The 19,431-nt window shown below is 36.8% G+C and overlaps 1 protein-coding gene and 1 long non-coding RNA gene across 2 annotated transcripts; both read right to left on the bottom strand.

Moving 5' to 3' along the window:
• Positions 1–11,144: 11,144 nt before the first annotated feature.
• On the bottom strand, positions 11,145–12,237 carry LOC128605515 (C-C chemokine receptor type 5-like). Its single transcript, XM_053621015.1, has one exon. It carries the CDS (start codon positions 12,148–12,150, stop codon positions 11,302–11,304), a length of 849 nt encoding a protein of 282 aa, XP_053476990.1. The 5' UTR covers positions 12,151–12,237; the 3' UTR covers positions 11,145–11,301.
• A 12-nt stretch (positions 12,238–12,249) lies between these two features.
• On the bottom strand, positions 12,250–18,625 carry LOC128605521 (uncharacterized). Its single transcript, XR_008385566.1, has 4 exons — positions 16,207–18,625; positions 15,799–15,853; positions 15,590–15,628; positions 12,250–12,337 (listed from the first exon to the last, which is right to left on the bottom strand). It is a non-coding gene; the product is annotated as an uncharacterized LOC128605521 (long non-coding RNA).
• Between the last annotated feature and the right edge of the window lie 806 nt (positions 18,626–19,431).

The following is a 19,431-nucleotide window of genomic DNA, read 5'->3' as shown; positions in this document are numbered from 1 at the left end:
ATGAATAAATGTAAATGTTATGTAATATAACTTCTAAATGCAGACAGTATAGCCCTATCTACAATGTACAGAACCATTTCTAATTTTTCCTTGCAATCTCAAGATGACAAAAGTTGTTTTTTAAAGATGACACCTTATTTTTATCCTTAAATCGAAATGCATGACTAGGCATAAATGCTGTGGATGAGCACATACATTTTTACTTTAATCTATCTATCTATTTACCTATATGTTTGTCAGTGCTGTTTCCAAATTAGTGTCACTTTAGAATGCAACTCAGAAACCTGTCATGGACACTGTAGTGACCCTGACTGAGTGGACATTTCTGTTTTTGGATATATTGCAAAGGGTGTTTCAGGGTGCATTTTGGGGCACAGTATGGTGCAATCCTGACAACTCTACCACAATAATGTTTTCCCAGTGAAGTGCACTGCCATTTCTATTTATATTTAAAATGAACAATGAAACTTAATCATATTTTTTGACTTGAGTCATTATTTAAATGCATCAGAATGGCAAATATATTTTCTTGAGGTTATTCACATGAAATTTTCACCAGGTATCAGGATTAACTAAATAAATCTGAAAAAATTCAAAACATTGAAGTCCATAAATAAAGTTATGTGTAATAAAATGGAATGACACAGGAAAAAAAGTATTGAACATGCTAAGATAAAGCAGTTCTCTAAGGCAAGGTAAGGAACCGGCTGAAATCCGTGAGTAGTTAGAAAGTAATTATACCCCCTATCTGTGCAAATTAATATCAGCTGGATTAGTAAATTGGTGGTCTATAAATAGGCTTTTCGTTACCGAGGTGTCACACAAGAAACATCTCATGGTGGGTAAAAGCAAAGAGCTCTCCCAAGACCTTCACAGCCTTAATGTTGTGAAATATATTAATGGAATCGAATACAGATGTATTTAAAAACTTCTGAATCCTCCAGTGAGCACCATTGGGGCCATTATCTGCAAGTGGAAGTAACATCACTCTGTCATCAATCGGCTATGCACAGGAGCTCCTCGCAAGATTTCTGACCAGGGAGTCAGAAGAATAGTCAGAAGAGTAGCCCAAGAGCCAAGGACCACTTGGAAAGAGCTCCACAAATATTTGGAGGCAGCAGGTGACATCGTCACAGAGAAAACAATAGGCGATGCATTCCACTGCTCACACTCACCCCACAAGACTCCATTTCTAAAGAAAAGGCATGTCGAAGCTCGTTTAAAGTTTGCTACAACTCATTTGGACAAGCCTATGAAATACTGGGAGAGTGTAGTCTGGTCAGATGAGTGCAGAATTTAACTTTTTGTCTGTCACACTACACATCATGAAGATGAGACGTGGGTGGACCTTCCAGCAGGACAACGATTCAAAGTATACAGCAAAGGAAACTCTCAATTGGTTTCAGAGAAAACAAATCAAGGTGTTAGAATGGCCCAGTCAGTCACCTGACTCGAACCCAATTGAACAAAATTTAAAGACAATATGTTTGGAAGAAAGGGCCAAAATCACACCTGAATACTGCGACCCATTAATTTCTTCATACAGGAAGCATCTTGAAGCTGTCATTACAAAGAAAGGCTCTTTATTATACATGATTTCATGAACTTTAATGTTTGGATTTCTTTATATGTGTGGATTTCTTGTGTTAATACCAAAGTCCGGTGAAAATTTCATGTGAATAACCTCATTGGAAATATATTTACTGAAAAATATGTTGACCCGTTCAATACTTATTACCCCCACTGTACTTTCAGCAGCTGATGTTTAGTCTTAGAACCCTGTTTCCTCGGCACTATACTGTACATGTAACCAGTGAAACAGGCAAATAACCACAAGGACTCAGTAATACATATCATACCTTTCAAAATAATGTATTGTGATTCAGTATTTCAAACTGCAAATCACAGGTTTATATTAATGTGCTTGTCCTCATACATTAGTGTTTCCGCAGTAGAAGATCATTCGCTGGGACTAATAATAATCTGATTAAAAACACATAATACAATATAGTAGCTAATAAAAATGTAATTTTATTATATGCTAGCTATTTCTGTACAGAAAGGTTTAACATGGAAGGATGCAGAAATTACTAAATTTGCATTTATCTGTACCATTAACTGCTGTTTGATTCTCAACCACACCCATTTCAATCTGTGAAGTTGGAACTGAATAATTCCTACACTATTTTGGATGCTGTATTTCAATAAACACAACCAAAGTGTCGTGTCAACCCCAGAACCGGCACTTGCTTTCCACATTACACAACACAGAGCAGCCTACAAACATGGCCGCCGAAGACTACAGCACCCAGCAACCATAGAGACTGTCTCGTTCACGTTCAGCAACTTACTGATCAGCCACACCTGGATTCAATCACACAATCACAGCCCCACAGTATATGTGAAATATATGCTCAGTGAACCTGTCTATTCCAAGCCTTTTTGAGTTAGTGCTACAATGTTTATGGTTACAACTAATTTTTGGGTTCCTGGTTCCTGTCTTTGCTTGCTCAAGTATTATTGTTTGTACATTACCTGACTTCTGCCTATTTGTTGACTTTGACTCTTAATGTTTTGAATTAGCTTGTAGAAAAATAAAAATAACTAAACCGGAAACTGTCGACTACCGCCTGAGACAAAGGGATAAAAGGATACTTATTTAATTGACAAATTATTTATTTCAACAATAAAAGTTCACATGCAGTCACTTTGACAAAAGAAAAAAAAATCTACAGATGCAACATTTCACCTGTATTTTTAAAACAAGGTAAAGTGTATGAAAATGAGAAGATCCACAGATAGATTTTCATGGACAGGAACAAAGAATCAAGCAAACAAATCAAATAAGGAAACCCACCAAAAACCTCTACAGATTGGAAACCACCAAAACCTGAAAGAGGCTGCAGTAAAAGCCTGGAAAAGCATCACAAAAGAAGAAACCAACAATTTAGTGACGTCAGTGAGTTGCAGGCTTGATGCAGTTATTGCAAGAAAGTAAGGGATATGCAACCAAGTAATATGTGCTATATACTTTAATTTACTTCAATATTTATCTGTTCCCATAATTTTGCTTGCCTAAAAATCAGGTAGTCTGATACAAAAGGTTGTATGTTTTATGTTGTTTAACACATCTAGATGTAAATACCAGGAAATAAAAGCTAAACTCTCGTCTCATGTCCGTCTTTTGATCTCAAAACCAAATGTCTACAGTTGTTACGACACGGCGAAATCGGCGCGGCAGCTCACAATGTGTAGTGCCGCCCAGGGCCATGGTGGAGGAGGACTACACTTCCTAGCCATACCCACGCTCGAGTTCGCCGGATTTCTGATTACGAACACCTGCAGACACCTAAGATTATATAAGGGCCTCCGTAGCATTAGCCACTTGTGAAGTAACCGCTCAGTAGCCTCGTCTCTGTTTGTTTACCAAGCCGATTTTGCTATAAGTGTTTTCCCTGGTGCTCGACTTAACGCTCGTCTTTCACTACGCTTTTGCCTACGCCCCTGATACCTAGCTTACCTGCCCTATCCCGACTCGATTCTCGTTCCGTGTTCAGTCACACGTCATCTCACCGCTTGCCCGCGTTTGTCTCCGTTTACGTCCCGTAACATCAGTCTACAGCAACGACAAATGAATTGGCCTTGCTGTTCCAATAGTTTCACAAGGGACGCTATATACCATTTGATATAAGCACAAAACAACTGATTTCTTTTTTTTAAAAAAGAGCATTTGTCTGCCTTAAATATTTATGTAATATGTTCTTACCTGCATGTTATGACTTCTGAAAGACCACTACTTGTGTTCAACATTGTTGCTTATGTGCCCTCATGCAATCTGCGATCAATCAACAACTGACGCTTAGTAGTACCTGCTCAGCATGGCTCAAGGTCCCTTTCAAGAACCTTCAAACTAACTGTTCCGCAGTGGTGGAATGAACTTCCAACCTCAATCCGGACCACAGAATCTGTCACTATCTTCAAGAAACAGCTAAAGACCCACCTCACACCCACCTTCCGTGAACACCTAACCAACCCATAAAATAAAACAAACAAATAAATAAATAATTACTCTGGCACTTATACCTCTACTCTGCGCACATTACTTCTTCTGGAACTCAATTAATGGATCTTGTATTGTAGTACTACTTGCATTGTTCTCTGCTTGATATCACTTTGCTTGTATTTCCACATTTGTAAGTCACTTTGGATAAAAGCATCTGCTAAATGAATAAATGGAAATGTAATGTTGCTCTTCAGCATCAAATACTGAACAGTCAGCCCGGGGTTAAAAATAGAGAAAAATGGAACAAGTGTCATAAACTAATCAGTAATGTTGGGTAAACCACCTGTGACATTTGTGCACCATAGGTGTTTGTACCATTTAGTAAATGTCATTTAAAAAAAAATGAACAGCAGAAAAAAACTGCAGAACAACAGAGTCTGTACTTATTTATAAGTGTAAAAGTCTTAGCTGTGAAGAAGACATCTAGACCAACATTAATAGACACAGAAATCACAATTTACACTGAAATGATTCTAACTAATAGGCACAAACACATATATGGGGTAACATTACTACCATACATTTATAAATAAATAAATAAATAAATAAATAAAACCTTGGTAAAAGACTTTCTGTATGTGGCTCAAAGTCAAAACTGAAATGAGACGTTGACGTGTGAAGTTTCCGGTTTCCACACTTGTGTTTTTTTGACGAGTAATGGGCCTGTATAGAGATATGTACTCACTTCTTAACCCTCTCTGCTCCAGGGGTGCTGTATCATGGTTGACCCTGCGCTCTGACCCCAGTTTCCTGACATGCTGGGGTATGCAAAGAAAAGAATTTCACTGTGCTGTAATGTATATGTGATCAATAAAGTCTCATTATGATTATATGCATGGTGTTCGGCACATGACGAACCATCTGCCCAGCTAACAGCTAATGCACTCACATGCAGCCACAATGTGGTTGTGTTTCGATGTACTCAGCTAACTGACTTCTCAAGAAATCTTGTGGTAATGAGATATGAGTACATATTTTTTTCTGAGTATAAGTAGACTGAATTTCCCACCGTTTCTATAATGAATAATAGGCAAAGTGACCTCACATAACAATGACAAGCAGTTATTTGGTCTAATATGTGAGTTAGTAGATGTGTGTAATATGTGAGAAACAGAAATTATACCACTGCACTATTGAATTTTCCAATCTGATTGATTCAGATCATCATATTCAGATTGCTAGCACTCTTCTACATCCCTTCCACCATGTCCTGTCCAGTCTGTTTTGTAGCCGGTGATGGTCCTCATTTCACTCCACACCTCCTTCACGTTAGTCTGCTGCTGCTTGCACTCTAGCTCTACCTGTCTTTTCCAGTCCATCTCCTCATGTCCATTCTGCAGAGCCTCTTCAGCCTCCTTTGTCCATTTATTCACTGTCCTGATATTAACAGGGAGCCGTAGAACTACGGATCTGTCTGTTGGAGTGAGATGCACCAAATTGTGGTCAGATCTGCAATTTGGTTGCAGAGCAGCCTCCTTGGCATATAACAGACAAAATTGTCCTATTTTATCATGTCTAACATTCCGCATACTAACTTGTGGAGTGTGGAGGAGAGGGAAAGTTAAAATCTCCAGAAATTGCCACAAATTAATTGATACGAGCTATATCATACGTTTACTAACCACAGGATGTATCTGCTCCATTGAGGCTGTTGCATCATTGGAGGCGGGGGCATTCAGTACATTACCAAAACAAACGCATGTGAAAACACGTCACGGCATGTATATGGCTGTACTCAAACTGTAAGGAGCTAAAGATTCGGGTTACAAACTCGTGCTTTGACGGTAATATGTCTGGAGTTGCAGCATTTACCTTTCACATAAACAGCAAGTCCACCTCCTCTGCTCTTGGCAATGCCTGCATGCGTGATGTGAAAGTGAAAACACAGAATTAGGAGTCTCATCAAGTTTCACATGACACATGAGGTTACACTGTCCAAACAAACAGGAACAAACCTGCCATTAAAAGTCTGTCTTAAGAAAACCTATTCTAGGTTTACGTTTGCGCAAATTTGTACACGTAAAGGTAGCCATTTACAGGCATGTTTTTTTAATTTTTTTTGGAAGTAAGAAGAAACCACTGGACCAAGAGAAAACCCATATCATGGGAAGAACATATGAAGACTGCACAAATAGTAGCCCAAGTTCAAAATCAAACTGAAGGGCACTACCATTTCTTCCTGCCGTACCACCAGTCCTTGGCTAATAATAATAATAATAATAATAATAATAATAATAATAATAATAATAAGTGCAGTCATGGGCCACAGAATCGATGTAACAACACATTTTGTCACCAATAATACTACACTTAATTTTTTTCTGTTTACGTGCTTTTGCCTTACCTCTGATATCCTGTTTTTGAACAGCCTGACCTTAGCCTGTTACTGTTTTGGATGACTGTTTCTCGATTTGAATTTGAATTTGAGTTTGCTGGGACTTTTAAATAAACTGCCTTACCTGCATTTGCATTCGTCTCCAATCTCAATACGTGACATTGTTATGAAAATTTATATATTTTCTGGGTAAATAATGTCCATACCCATTGTGAATTGTTCATTTATTCATTTAAAAAAATAAAGTTTTATTTGCATATGCATTTAGGGAACATTTATATGGTGTACCTATAGCAACAATATACTTTCATTTCTATATCTTTATACCACAGTGTGGTTGAGTGGTAGAATCTGATTGGTCAGAAGGTGTGAATTACTTCCATATAACAGCACATTTTGGCTAGGAGAGAGAGAGAGAGAGAGAGAGAGAGAGAGAGAGAGAGAGAGAGAGAGAGAGAGATGATGATGATGATGATGATGATGATGATGAGCAAATGCCTTAAATTAGATGTCTTCCAGATGAAAATAGAGATGTCACTCGTATGTTGCAAAGATATATTTGTGCTTATGGGGCAGGTTGTCAATGAGTGAGTTTTCCCAACTTGATTCAGCAAGTGTATTTGGTTCTCCTTTTGCTATCATATTAAAAATAATATAGTGTTACAGTAGCTTGGCTTGCCATTCTTGCACCAAATCTGCCTGAATATTTGAATATGAAACTACATTTACTACAGTCTTTGTTTGACCATTTTTCAGTGGCACCATTAATAAATGTATTTAACTTATGTTAATTATATGCTCGTCTCATTTTAGCTAATTCGAAAATAAATTGATAGATTTTATGTCATATTAATAAACTCAAAACATACTTCATTTACGACCAGAAAGCGAGAGAGCACACATGCAAAATAGGGGAAAGGCAGGGTTTTAAGGGAAGAGGGGAGTGCATCTGCCTGGAAAACCAGTGGGCAGGACCATGGGTGGGTAGTCTGCCATTATTTTTTGCATGAACCAATAAAGTAAATGCTTATGGACATCAATCGCATGTTGCACTGGATTCTGTTATATAAATGGCTGATGCAGCTAATGATTGACAGAATCTCTGCATGCTTTGCTAATCATTCCAGATTCTCAAGTGTGAAATTGCAACATGCAAAAGTTGCAGGCAGGTCTGGATATATAATATAATCAGAGTAAATGTCACTGGATATTGTGGCGGTGTAATATCACGTAGGGACAATAAAATTGTTATATTGTGCAAGCCTAGACAGTATTATTGAAAATTCCCTCTGAATTATTTTTCCTCTGATTGTCAACAAGCTACACTAGTTATTCTTATTCACGCGTGCATAATAACACGGCTCTTTTGTTTCTCAGGTCTTAGGTCGCAGTCGTCTCTTCAGCTTTTAGTCTTAGAAGCTGGCTTCCTCTGCACTACACGGGTTTTATGTGAGATGAGCTGTTTATTCATATCAGCCGTACCCATTGGTCAGGACAACTGTTTGTCATTTCCGAATGTAAAATTAACCAATTCATGTTAACAGTTTCCATGCTGTGGTCTGAATGGACTGGGTTTCTAGTTTGTGACATGTTTTTCGTCACTGTAAGTGCTGTACATGTAAACATATATTAGTTCAAATGTGAAAGGCAAAAGCTGGTCCTAGATCAGCCTGAATCTATAAACTGTCTTGTTACTGTCACTTCCTGTCCTCCCTACCAAAATAGCAGATATGTTATTTATACTAACTCTCTTGTACTACAAACTCTATATAGAACTGAATAAAACTGCTATTCTGTATGCTACCTGCAAAAAAAAAAAAAAAAAGAATATATGAATGTAACAATTCATTAACGTTGTGCATTGAAGCAGCAATGTTCAATTTCATGTGATGAATCATTCTGCTGTCTTGGCAAGAAGAAACGACAAAAGCAAAAAAAAAAAAAAAGAAAAAGAAAAAAAAAGAAAAAAAAAAAGAAAAAGGAACTCAACCTGCAGATGTAACACCTAATCCGGAGGTAAGTATAAATAAAGATTCTTTTTTTTAAAATGCAGTGAAGCACACAAGAGAAAATAATTGCAAGATTGAGTTCATCTTTTGTAATTGTAATGCAGACTTTTTTTTTTTTTTTTTTTACAATTTAAATTTTAGTTCATGTGTGCATTTGCAGAGACTGCAAGTACCCATGAGTGATATACAAATATATAAAAAAAGAGTTTCCAGCTGTAGGTGATCATGAAATTATGACTCCGTGCTACCTGTGACAGACTGAATTACAGAAATCTATCATTCAAAAGAAGTAGGAATTCCTGTACAAAAGAAAAAAAAAGTGTATGCCACTGAATGATGGTGTTTTTAGTTAACAGTGTCACAGTATGAGAAAGTTTCATATGAAGTATGCCCTAGCCAGCTTCTGTAGTGTTGATGGGAAGGGGGCTGCGGTCTGACCCAGTTTTCACACCTCATAACCTGATACTAGTTTTGAGGTTTTAAATGAAATAACATCTACACAGTCATAAGTGTATTTTTCTTGTTTTATTCATTTCCAATGGCTGTTTTTTTCCCCCTTTCTCTCATGTCAGTACTAGCTACCAAGAGCTACTTCTTTTTTCACCAAGTAAAAACAGTGTTATTTACTGAAATCGGTAGGGACCACAGTGGATCGAGGAATGTAATAACTGGGTCAACATCATGTCGATATTTAAGACTGTGTTTTAGTATAAACACATAAATAGATCATGCAATTCATTTATTTTTTAAATGAGATGAATTGTGTTTAAGCAGGATACTTAGATTTCAAATATTAATTCAAGTGAACCAGTTTGAAATGAATTTGCCTGCTTTTAAATTATGTATTCTGAAATACGAATTAACTCAGGAAAGCATTTGATCACAGTTTGCAGAGGTACAAACATTGCTGACAAGAAACTTCTCACAGGCAAAGAGAAAAAAAAAAAAGAAGTGAGAGTGAGGAAAAAAAGAAGAAGCAAGAATGACCATTAGCTTTCTTCTGCAGTGAATCGACTTTTCCAAAGGGTGAGTTTTATTCGTATTTGCTCTGACCTGAGCAGCAGAGCTTGCTTTCTAAATCTTAAATTCTACAGCTAAACCATAGATGAGCTCCAGATGCAAATCAAAATATTAAAAGTGTACTTTATTTGGTGGTGGCTTGAGGGTTAAGGTTCTGGATTACTGATTGGAAGGTTGGTGGTTCAAGCCCCAGTAATGCCAAGCTTCCACTGTTGGACCCTTGAGCAAGGCCCTTGACCCTCTCTGCTCCACAGGCACTGTATCATGGCTGACCCTGCACTCTGAACCCAACTTCCTGACATGCTGGGATATGTGAAGAAAAGAATTTCACTGTGCTGTAATGTATATGTGACCAATAAAGACTCATTATCATTATTATTACTTTATTTACCAAACAGATACTGTATATACATCTCATTTCCAAAATTACATGAAGACATTGGGCCTCATTTTTACTGGTTCCTATACTATGCAAAATGTACACTGAAATGAGGTAAGAGAGGCCGAAGTGTTTTTTTTTTTTTTAAATGTCAGTCATAATTGCAATAAGAAAATGGAAGACATTTGTGAATACAGTGCACCATTAAGACCCAGTAAAAACACTTCAACATGCTAATTCTATACAGGTGTTCAGCAATCACACTCATTTCTGACAACAGCACTAAAGGTGTTGATTAATTTTCTATAAAATAAAACCCTGTTCAAATGGAATCATAGTTTTATAATAACAAGTTAGTTTTAGTTTTAAGTTATAATTTCTATCGTCACTGCTCATTCATAGGGACTTGGGTCTGACGGATGCTCCACATAATCTAAGGCTAATAACGTATGCTGCTTAACAAAATGTGTTATTGTTGATAAAATTAAGTTTTCTCTAATCATTTATAGAAGGAGTCTCCAGTGTCAGCTCCAGTGTCAGTAAGTGTTCGGCCACAGGGGACTTTGCGATTTGTAGTTTCTCGGCAACCTGACAAGTTGGGTTTTTTTTTTTTGGCTTATTAACTTCACGAGAGGGAAAATAGAGAGGGTGGGGAGGAAATGACTGTCCAGAGCGGCTATAATGTAAGTGGAACTAAGGAACTAAGTTGTTTCACAACATTAAATGTAATATACATCAATAAATGGAATATAAAGTATAAATTGTTTAATAAATTAGCCATTTTTCATGGTATAAGAGGAATAAAATACTTGCTATTATAGGAACACCATCCATCAATCCATCCATCTTCTACCGCTTACTCCTTTTCAGGGTTTATAGGAACACATTACAGGAAAATGTTCAACTTTGGGGTTTGTTTCAATAAACATTTTCAGACATGCACAAAATACTCCAGGTTATGGATCTGCACGTTTTGATGTCTCAGTGTGTTTAGCACTGTTTAACAGATATGATATTGTACAAGAAGACTAATTAACCTCTGAACCTCTGGTTTATATTCAGGTTGGCACATAAACAAATGCATAACATTTTACAAAAGAATGCGACAATGTGCAAACTAGACTAAAACTAAAAGCAGTATTTAGCTTTAATAAACAGTCTTTAGCACTGTTTTAAAACTGAATATTAAAGATATATAACCTATACACATACAAACTCACACCCAACTAATGCCTGGTTTATTGTTCTTTCAGACAGGACATCAGCCTTTCACACTAGATAACCTGTGGGCTGATAATTCCCCCCCCCCCCCCCCCCCCCCCCCCCATCGGCCCAATTATCCTGTAGTGACCCAGAAAAAAACATGTGTAACTTCTGAATAAGTTTGGAATTATATCCGAAGCCTAAATGCTCAATTTTGTGCTCAATTTTGGTATTAAATCCTTACTACATATACACATTTATAAAATTGTGTTCCTTTAACAACCTCTACAATTCAGACACCAACTTGGCGTTCGTCCACACTAGTGGTCTGGGAATACACTGAGGCTGCAGCCTGGGTCATGTAGCGCTTCATACACTGCACTTGGAAGCATGGTGTCTGCTGCAGGAGCCTGGCGAGGTGCCTCTTGAACTTTTCGCCCACAAACACGTAGAGGAATGGATTAAGGCAGCTGTGTGAATACGCTATAGCTTCAGTGACTTGCAGCATCAGCTGGAGCCTTTTGCTGTCCTCACACTCTGATGGCAATATTCCCTGCAGTTCCAGTGCTTTGAGGAATGCTGCAATGTTGTACGGCATCCAACAGCAGAAGAACACCACCATGACCACAGCAACAAGACGAATGGCCAGTTTCTTTGATGTACGAAGCATCAGAATCCTCCGGAGCACCATCGAGTAGCAATATCCTACGATACTCAGTGGAATTAGCATTCCCAAAACGTTCATTTTAAAGAAAGCTATACTTCTCCCAATATGGTGACTTTTTGGATAAGCAGTGCAAAGTATTTCAGTCCCATTGTCTTCAACTTCAATATACCGTAACTCAGGAAATGATGCTGTAAAAGCTAGAATCCAGACGACCACACTAGCTAAAATCCCATAAGCCTTGGTTCGGATTCTCAAGGCAAACACAGCATGGACGATAGCCAAGTATCTGTCGATGCTCATCAGCACAATAAAGAAAATGCCGGCATAAAATCCAATGTAGTACACACTGAGGACCAGAGTGCACATGGCTCCACCAAAAACCCAGGTATGCCTGGCATAGTGAGCCAGGAAGGGGAGAGAGAAGATTAGTAGAAGGTCAGCGATGGCCAGGTTCAGGAGAGACACATCAGTCATGCTTTTTAGATGAGCGCCCCTCAAGATCACCCACAGCACCAGCGCGTTGCCCGGGAAGCCCACCACGAAGAACAGGGAGTAGAGCACGGGGAGAAAATGGTTTGCATGGGTTCGATAACCACATGGTTCTGTGTTAACAGTACCATTATTTGAATAATAATCAGAGTAGTCATATGCTGGGCTGAAGCTGAAAACAGTGAGAAAAGAAATTGAATAATCTTTGCTGTTTTAAAGAAGCAACAGTTCATTTATAAATAAGGTGTATTGTGGTATTTAAACATGCTTGTTAATAAGTAAAAAACAAAACAACAACAACTATAGTTTAAACAAACAGAGTTTCATAATTATGAATGTGCGACTGGTTATGTAGCTAATATCACTATAGATTACTAAGGCAGTGTTTAGGTCAAACTACATGAACAAAACAATAATGGAAAAAATTTATAGTTCGTTAGTTGGTACATCTCTTTAGTCTATCTTCCATGTGCAAGGTTACCAGGTTCCATATTATAATATCTGTATATTGCATAAACTTCAAATCATTGATAATTTCTTTCCCATGATAAAACTGAGAAAAACAACAACAACAACAACAACAACAACAATAATAATAATAATAATAATAAAACAAACTAGTCCACCTACTATTTGCATATGTCTTCATATTCGTTTAGGAAACATTATCTGTTCAGTCTGAATGATGTATTTATATTGGGTTACATCCCTACTATAGATGCATTTAGGTAAGGAATAGAACACTTGAGGATTTGCTGTTGTGATGTGACCCAATACTAAATGAAATTACTTTTTCCATCAAAATTAAGTTGATTAATTAATTGTCCAAAACCACAAAATACCCAAGGTGTTTCATTCCCCTTATACCACAGCAATTTGCAAGTAATTACAATTTTTAATTTAGTAATAAAGACGTCTTGGTTTTTTGTTTTGTTGTGTTTGTTTACCCAATTATTGTCATGTTTAATCCTGGAGAAGGCCCACATATGTGTAAGATGGTCAGGTGTTCACAAACCTTTGACCATATTGTGTATGTAGGACATTAATGTTATCGTATCATTTGAATTACAGCCAGATGTACTGTCAGAGCGATAGAAAATTCATCAACACCTTCTGACCGATAACTGAGAATTCAAAAGCAGTATGTTATAATACATTTAATGGCTATGATGAGTTGTGCTAGCTATAGAATGGTAACCTGTCATACAGTATATATTAAAGTACAGTACCTGATAAAGTCTATGCGAAGTGGCAGGTCTTGATTTTATTTCTAGCAGAAGATATTACTGCACTTGTAAGTTATTATTGTGTGACAAGTAGGAGGGAGGGTTCAGGCCGTGAGGACGCATGCCTGGCACTGAGATGTCTAGTCAGTAGGAGAGAGTGATAAAGGAGTGTCTGGAAACACCAGAGAGCAGGATATAGACCCATGTGTGCTTTGTGTTTGAGTTCTGTTTATTATAAAAGTTTACCGTTATGTTCAGCCGGTTCCTGCCTCCTCCTTGCCCGTCTTTTGAGGTTTGTTACATTAGAGCCGGAACCCGGGAAGGAGGAGGGATGAGCTGTCTGAGAGGCCTTGCCACTGTGGGAGGATTGTGGCACCGAGGAAGCGTGGTGCTGGAACTTTGCGTTTATGTTCCCACCTAGCCCTTACCTGTCTCTGAAGTGTGTTACACCAGTCCCGGGTTTCGGCACCATTGTAACACACTTCAAAGAGGGGCAAGGAGGAGGCGGGAACCAACTGAACTCAAACATAATAAAAACACAAAAACATTACTCAAATACAAAGTGCACGTGCGTCTCTGTGCCCCTCTTTGGCGTTTCAAATTGCTCCTTTATTGTTCTCTCCCACTGATTAGACAACACAGTGCCAGCGGCACATCCTTCCAGCCTGGCCCCTCCCTCCTCCTCGTCACATATTGTTTCTAAAATAACAACTTGCACAGGGATTTCTATGGTGGTCAATATACACTATATTGACAAAAGTTTGTGGACCCCTGACCATGGCACCCCTACAAGGGTTTTCCCCAAACTGTTGCCACAAACTTGGCAGTTTTTAAAATTTGTTTTGTGAATGTTCCACAGTATTGGGCTACAAAGAATAAGCTTTTAGTAAAGTTAAGTATAAAGCCAAACAAAATTTGCACAATTTATTTATTATTTTTTTATTTGTCTTGATTTATGGATTTGTTTTGGGTTGCTTTCTTTCAAGTCATTAATAATTTAAAATTGATTTAATTAAACTTGTGTGTGTAAGTAAATAAGCAATTTATCCATGACCACATAATTCATAAAATACATTCACAGTAACTGACCAAATATAAAATTTGAAGCTGATCAATCGAGGCTTGATTGGATACAAACTTTTTTTCTAGCTAACGGTATTTTTGTGAATACCACATTTCCACATTTCCTGTTCATGACTGACAAATAAATTCCTTTGTATCCAGATGAATAAGTGAGACTCGTTAAATATAACTACAACGGGATCAATTGCATAATGTGTTTGTCATTATTATTTTATTTGTTTTAATGCAATTGCTGTTGTATAAGGAATAAAACAATCCAGGTGCTGTTATAGGAAAATAAAAGACTTGGCCATAACAGCACCCCATCTTTGATTGTTACTTTAAGCTGTTTTTTTCATTTATTTCTTACTTATCATACAAATTAGTTCTCACACATCACTAAAGCTCAAAAGAAGACAATAATATATATTTTCCCCACACCACATTTTACCATGCCACCTGATGGTTACATAAATATCGATAATTTTTCATTTTCATCTACAAGCACCAGTGCTGTCATTCTGCTCCCTGTTTTTGTGTTTGTGTTACCTTGGTATAGGCTGGTCAAAGTATGTCTTGTACTATATAAACAAAGGAAGCAGGTACATACTGTACTGACTATTTACATCAAATGATCTAACCATCTACTATAAACCATAACCACATCTTTAAATAACCTCAAATGACACCACCTTTTGTGATTTCTGAAGAAGCATGGAATGATTTCTCCTTCACAGACGTGAACCCTTTCTACTTTTCCTGTAAAATTTCAACTTTACCCTTTTCAAAGTCTTAAAGGTGCAGTATATTTATTATTGCACAAATGTTATTTTAATTATACATACTTCTAAAAGATATAATTAATATATCATTTCTGTTGCAATCAACATAGTACAAATGGCAGATGAATGATTTCGACTCAACACTTTGCAGATAGAAGCCAATTCAAGCTCTTTTACCTTATTAAACTTCTTGTGTCATTATGCAAATACTGAAATAACCTGTTTATGTCTACAGCTGCATTATTCCATTAAATATGTGCTTTAGGGCTGGTAATATACATGTCATTATGGAGGAAGGTTTGAAAGAATTTTTTTTCAGGAAGATAAAGAAGTTTTAGATATTGCAGGTCTCACCTTAGATCATAATCACTGGCATTGGGACTTGACAAAAGACTGTAGCGCCAAAAATAAACCCAAAAAAAAAAAAAAAACACAAGAGAATTACATTTTATATCATGAATTTACAGCATTTTTAAATTAACACAAAACAGTTCATTTGTTTTAAATGTGTATTCGATTATCCATTATACTCACTGCCTTTAAAATGTGTTAAAAGTTCTCACCTTCTTTCCAAAAGACTGCTACTGTTGTTTGACATTGCTGCCATTCAATGACGCTCTAAATAATTTTGAAAGAAATAGGCAAAATGTCATAAAATGTCTGTAAACCTGGCTCAACTGTCTGGGAAGTTGATCACACTTACAGTACATGTTTTGCATACCACAGGTTTATATAGCATTTGGTAACAGAAACTGCTCAACAAATTAGTCACAAAACTGCTAAATTGCACTGTCTGTACTTATATGTATGCAAGTATGAAAGTACTATAAGTATGAAAGTCTTAGCTGTGCAGAACCACAACAGACACAGAGATCAAAATGAATACATACAACAAAATCAATATAACTATATAATAAATTGTATAAGCAAATAATAGGGTACTGGGGAAAATAATGGCAGAAAATACTTACACAATTCAAAATTGATGGACTTGGCCTATGCGGCTCAAAAGCCAGAGCTGAAGTAAGATAACAGGTGTTTGAGGTCTCTGGTTTTGACACTTCCGTTTTGTGAAGAGTATGGGGGCTCTTTGCAAAAGTGCATAACAGTCTGCACTTAATTATGTTTGTTCAGAGCAAGCAGACGATTGGCTCATGACAAATTGAAACTAAGCTAGTGGCTAATGTTCTTTTGCAATAATTTTCAACATATTGTTTTGAGCTTGCAAGGCATTGACTACTCAGGAAGGCGTCTTTGTTTGTGAAACTTGTGCATGAGGTATAAACAAAACCTGAAGAAATTTCCCCCACACATAAGTATGGTTCTCACCTGAAAACCAAGCAAATTCAAGTGGCTTAGCGTAACAGTGAAAAGGTATAAGGTATACTGTATACCACTGTTGTACTATCAGACCATCAGTGGTTTTAGCGAATTTAGTCATCGATCCATAGAATGCTTCCTGAGGCTCAGGCTTTGACTGAGGTCGTGCCAGGGACAGCTGGTTGTGATATTAGATCAGAGGGCAGATACGCAACTGCATTTGTGATTTAAAATGTTTGTGTATTTCAAGTTCTACTACGTTCATACCGTGTTTCCACACATGATAAACAGAAAAGCTGCAACCCGATCATTCATACCATAAACAAACGCACTAAACGTATGATTCTGTCTTGTGGTGTTTTGTGCTAAAAATTGTACATTGTGTGCTTAGCCTAAAAATCTACTTTTAGTTTCTTCTCCAAATGCATTTTGTAATCATGATGGGAAAAAAGGATGACTGAGTAAATAATCCACACTGTAAAACTAGATAAGTTCATTTAACTCCAAAAATTTGAGGAAACTAATTACCTCAAAACTAATTTTTTTAAGCCAAATACACTTAAATTAAAAAGTTTGAGTTATACTTTTGTTCAATTTAAGTGTATTTGGCTTAAAGAAATTGATTTACCATCTTAAAAATTTTGAGGTAATTAGTTTCCTCAAATTTTTGTAGTTAAATGACCTATCAAGTTTAACAGTGCCGCTTGTTTACTTTCATTACACCCTCGACTGGATTTAACATGCACCTTCCCGATCACTGCCAACGATGTCTTATGGATGTGTCTGAGAATCAGGCTGAGAAATGCCACTGTCACGCCATTCTGTGTATTTTTCTTCCAGCCATTTGTGGTTCCAAAAAAAACAACACCTAAATATGTGTCAACAGAAAAAAAAAATTGATTTAGATACCAAAAATTATATTGATGCCTTAAAAAAAAAAGAAAAAGAAAATCTCTGAAAACACGTTAGAAGTTGTGTACATTATAAACGGTAGTTGAAAATCTATCCATTTTCTATACCACTTATCGTACACAAACCGGAGTACCCAGGGAAAATCCCTGAATCATGTGGAGAACATGCAAGCTCTGCGTGCGAAGTGGCAGGATTCAAACACCCAATCACCCAACTGATGTTACAAAAACTCTCTGATGTGACTTAGTGCTTAGGCCATAGTGCTTACTTACTTACTGTAATCTGTAAACATGAACAAAACTTCACTATGTAGCTGAACACTGCACAAATATGGGGGCAGACATCTGGAGAAGTGGAATCCCTTTTTTCCTCAACACAATTCCATACCAATCTGTTAAATTGTTCTGGAATGCTGGTCGATAATACAGATGATAATGTTGTTCTGCTTACAAATAAGCACCGTCCATGCAATTTACCAAAAACGTTTATTGAGATTTTGTAGCGTTTTGATGTCATTTGGAGCAAAAACAGACTTCTATTTCTCATCTGTTAAATTAGCCTGGTAGCTCCAGTGCAAAATCAAAGAAGGCAACACAGGAAACTAAACATGTTTTTGACTGGCTGATTAGATTTACAGTACCTTGAAAATGTTTGTGGGTTGCTTTAGATCAATGTAGCCTGCAAAATTATGTACAAATATAAATGAAAACATTGTGATTGCACGAGTATTGTTGTACCCCTTGTGACGCATGGTGGTGGAAGTATCATATCATGTTGAAAGTTACCTTTGGCCTCGAGTGTTTCTCTGACTAATTTCTTCATTACCAGAACAGTAATTTTTGCATGGGCTCTTCTTGCCAGAGTAACAGATTTAATGATACTAAACAGGGTGTTCAAGGTTTGGGATATTTAAATAAATAAATAAATAAATAAATAAAACCCTGATTGACACTTTTCCAAAAATTTGTCCTAGGCATTTTTTATTTTTATGATGCTGTTTGTTTAGATATGTTCTCTAACAGACTCTATGGCCTTTCAAGAATGTACTTTTATATTGAGGTCATGTGACACTTTACTTGCACACAGATCGACTCCATTCCACAAATTATGAACTAATTTAGGCATCTCACACCAACAGGGTATGAATACTTATGAATTCACAACTTTTCCATTTTTTATTTGTAAATATTTTATTGCAAATGAATGGTTTATTGTCTGTATATTCATGACATATAAGTTCAGTTCCACGTTGTAACGCTCCAAAATGTGGAAAGGTTCTAGTGGGTGAATACTTATTCAAGGCACTGTACATTCAAAACTATGTTATGATGCACTAACAATGATTGAGAGCAGGTTTAAACTGCCATGTAATAGTGGGAATTTGCAATCATAAATTCTTCTAGTCTTTGTGCTTGTTCACACTTGGCTTTCACACCAATGAAAAAAATAAAAAATGAAAAGACAGTGGAAGCATGGGCTTGCATTTTTCGCATGACCACAATCACAGGAAATGCGAAAACTAACCAAAGAAACCAATGTATTAGAAGCGTTACGGCTTGTACGCCTACTCTAAAGCTTACAATTGTGCTCAGGAAAACCTGAGTTTGCAAATAGCACGCAGTGACGTCATTTACTCAGAAATCCGGTCAATTCGTAGATGCTGTCTTAAATTCCTTTTTTTTTTTTTTTTTTAAACCTTTGCAGCAAAAACAACAACATCCTTAACATTCATGGCTTTCACATTCTCTCAATGTTGCTGAATACTGAAAGAAATTAATGTCTATGACATGACTGGTGATGATAAATGAAATAAAGATTCTGCTTATAAGTTTATTTTTCTGCTCTTAGCTCAGCTTAAAAATGTTTTAACTATTATTATGTAATTCCTGTATAATTTTATTATTTATCACAAATATCTAGCTGATAAATGAAGGAATTTATAAAACGAGCAACAAAATATGATG

This window comes from Ictalurus furcatus, chromosome 1, assembly GCF_023375685.1.
Source record: "Ictalurus furcatus strain D&B chromosome 1, Billie_1.0, whole genome shotgun sequence".
NCBI classification, from domain to species: Eukaryota; Metazoa; Chordata; class Actinopteri; order Siluriformes; family Ictaluridae; genus Ictalurus; species Ictalurus furcatus.
The sequence above is the reverse complement of the archived record's forward strand: the minus strand, read 5'-3'. Positions and strand labels throughout refer to the sequence as shown.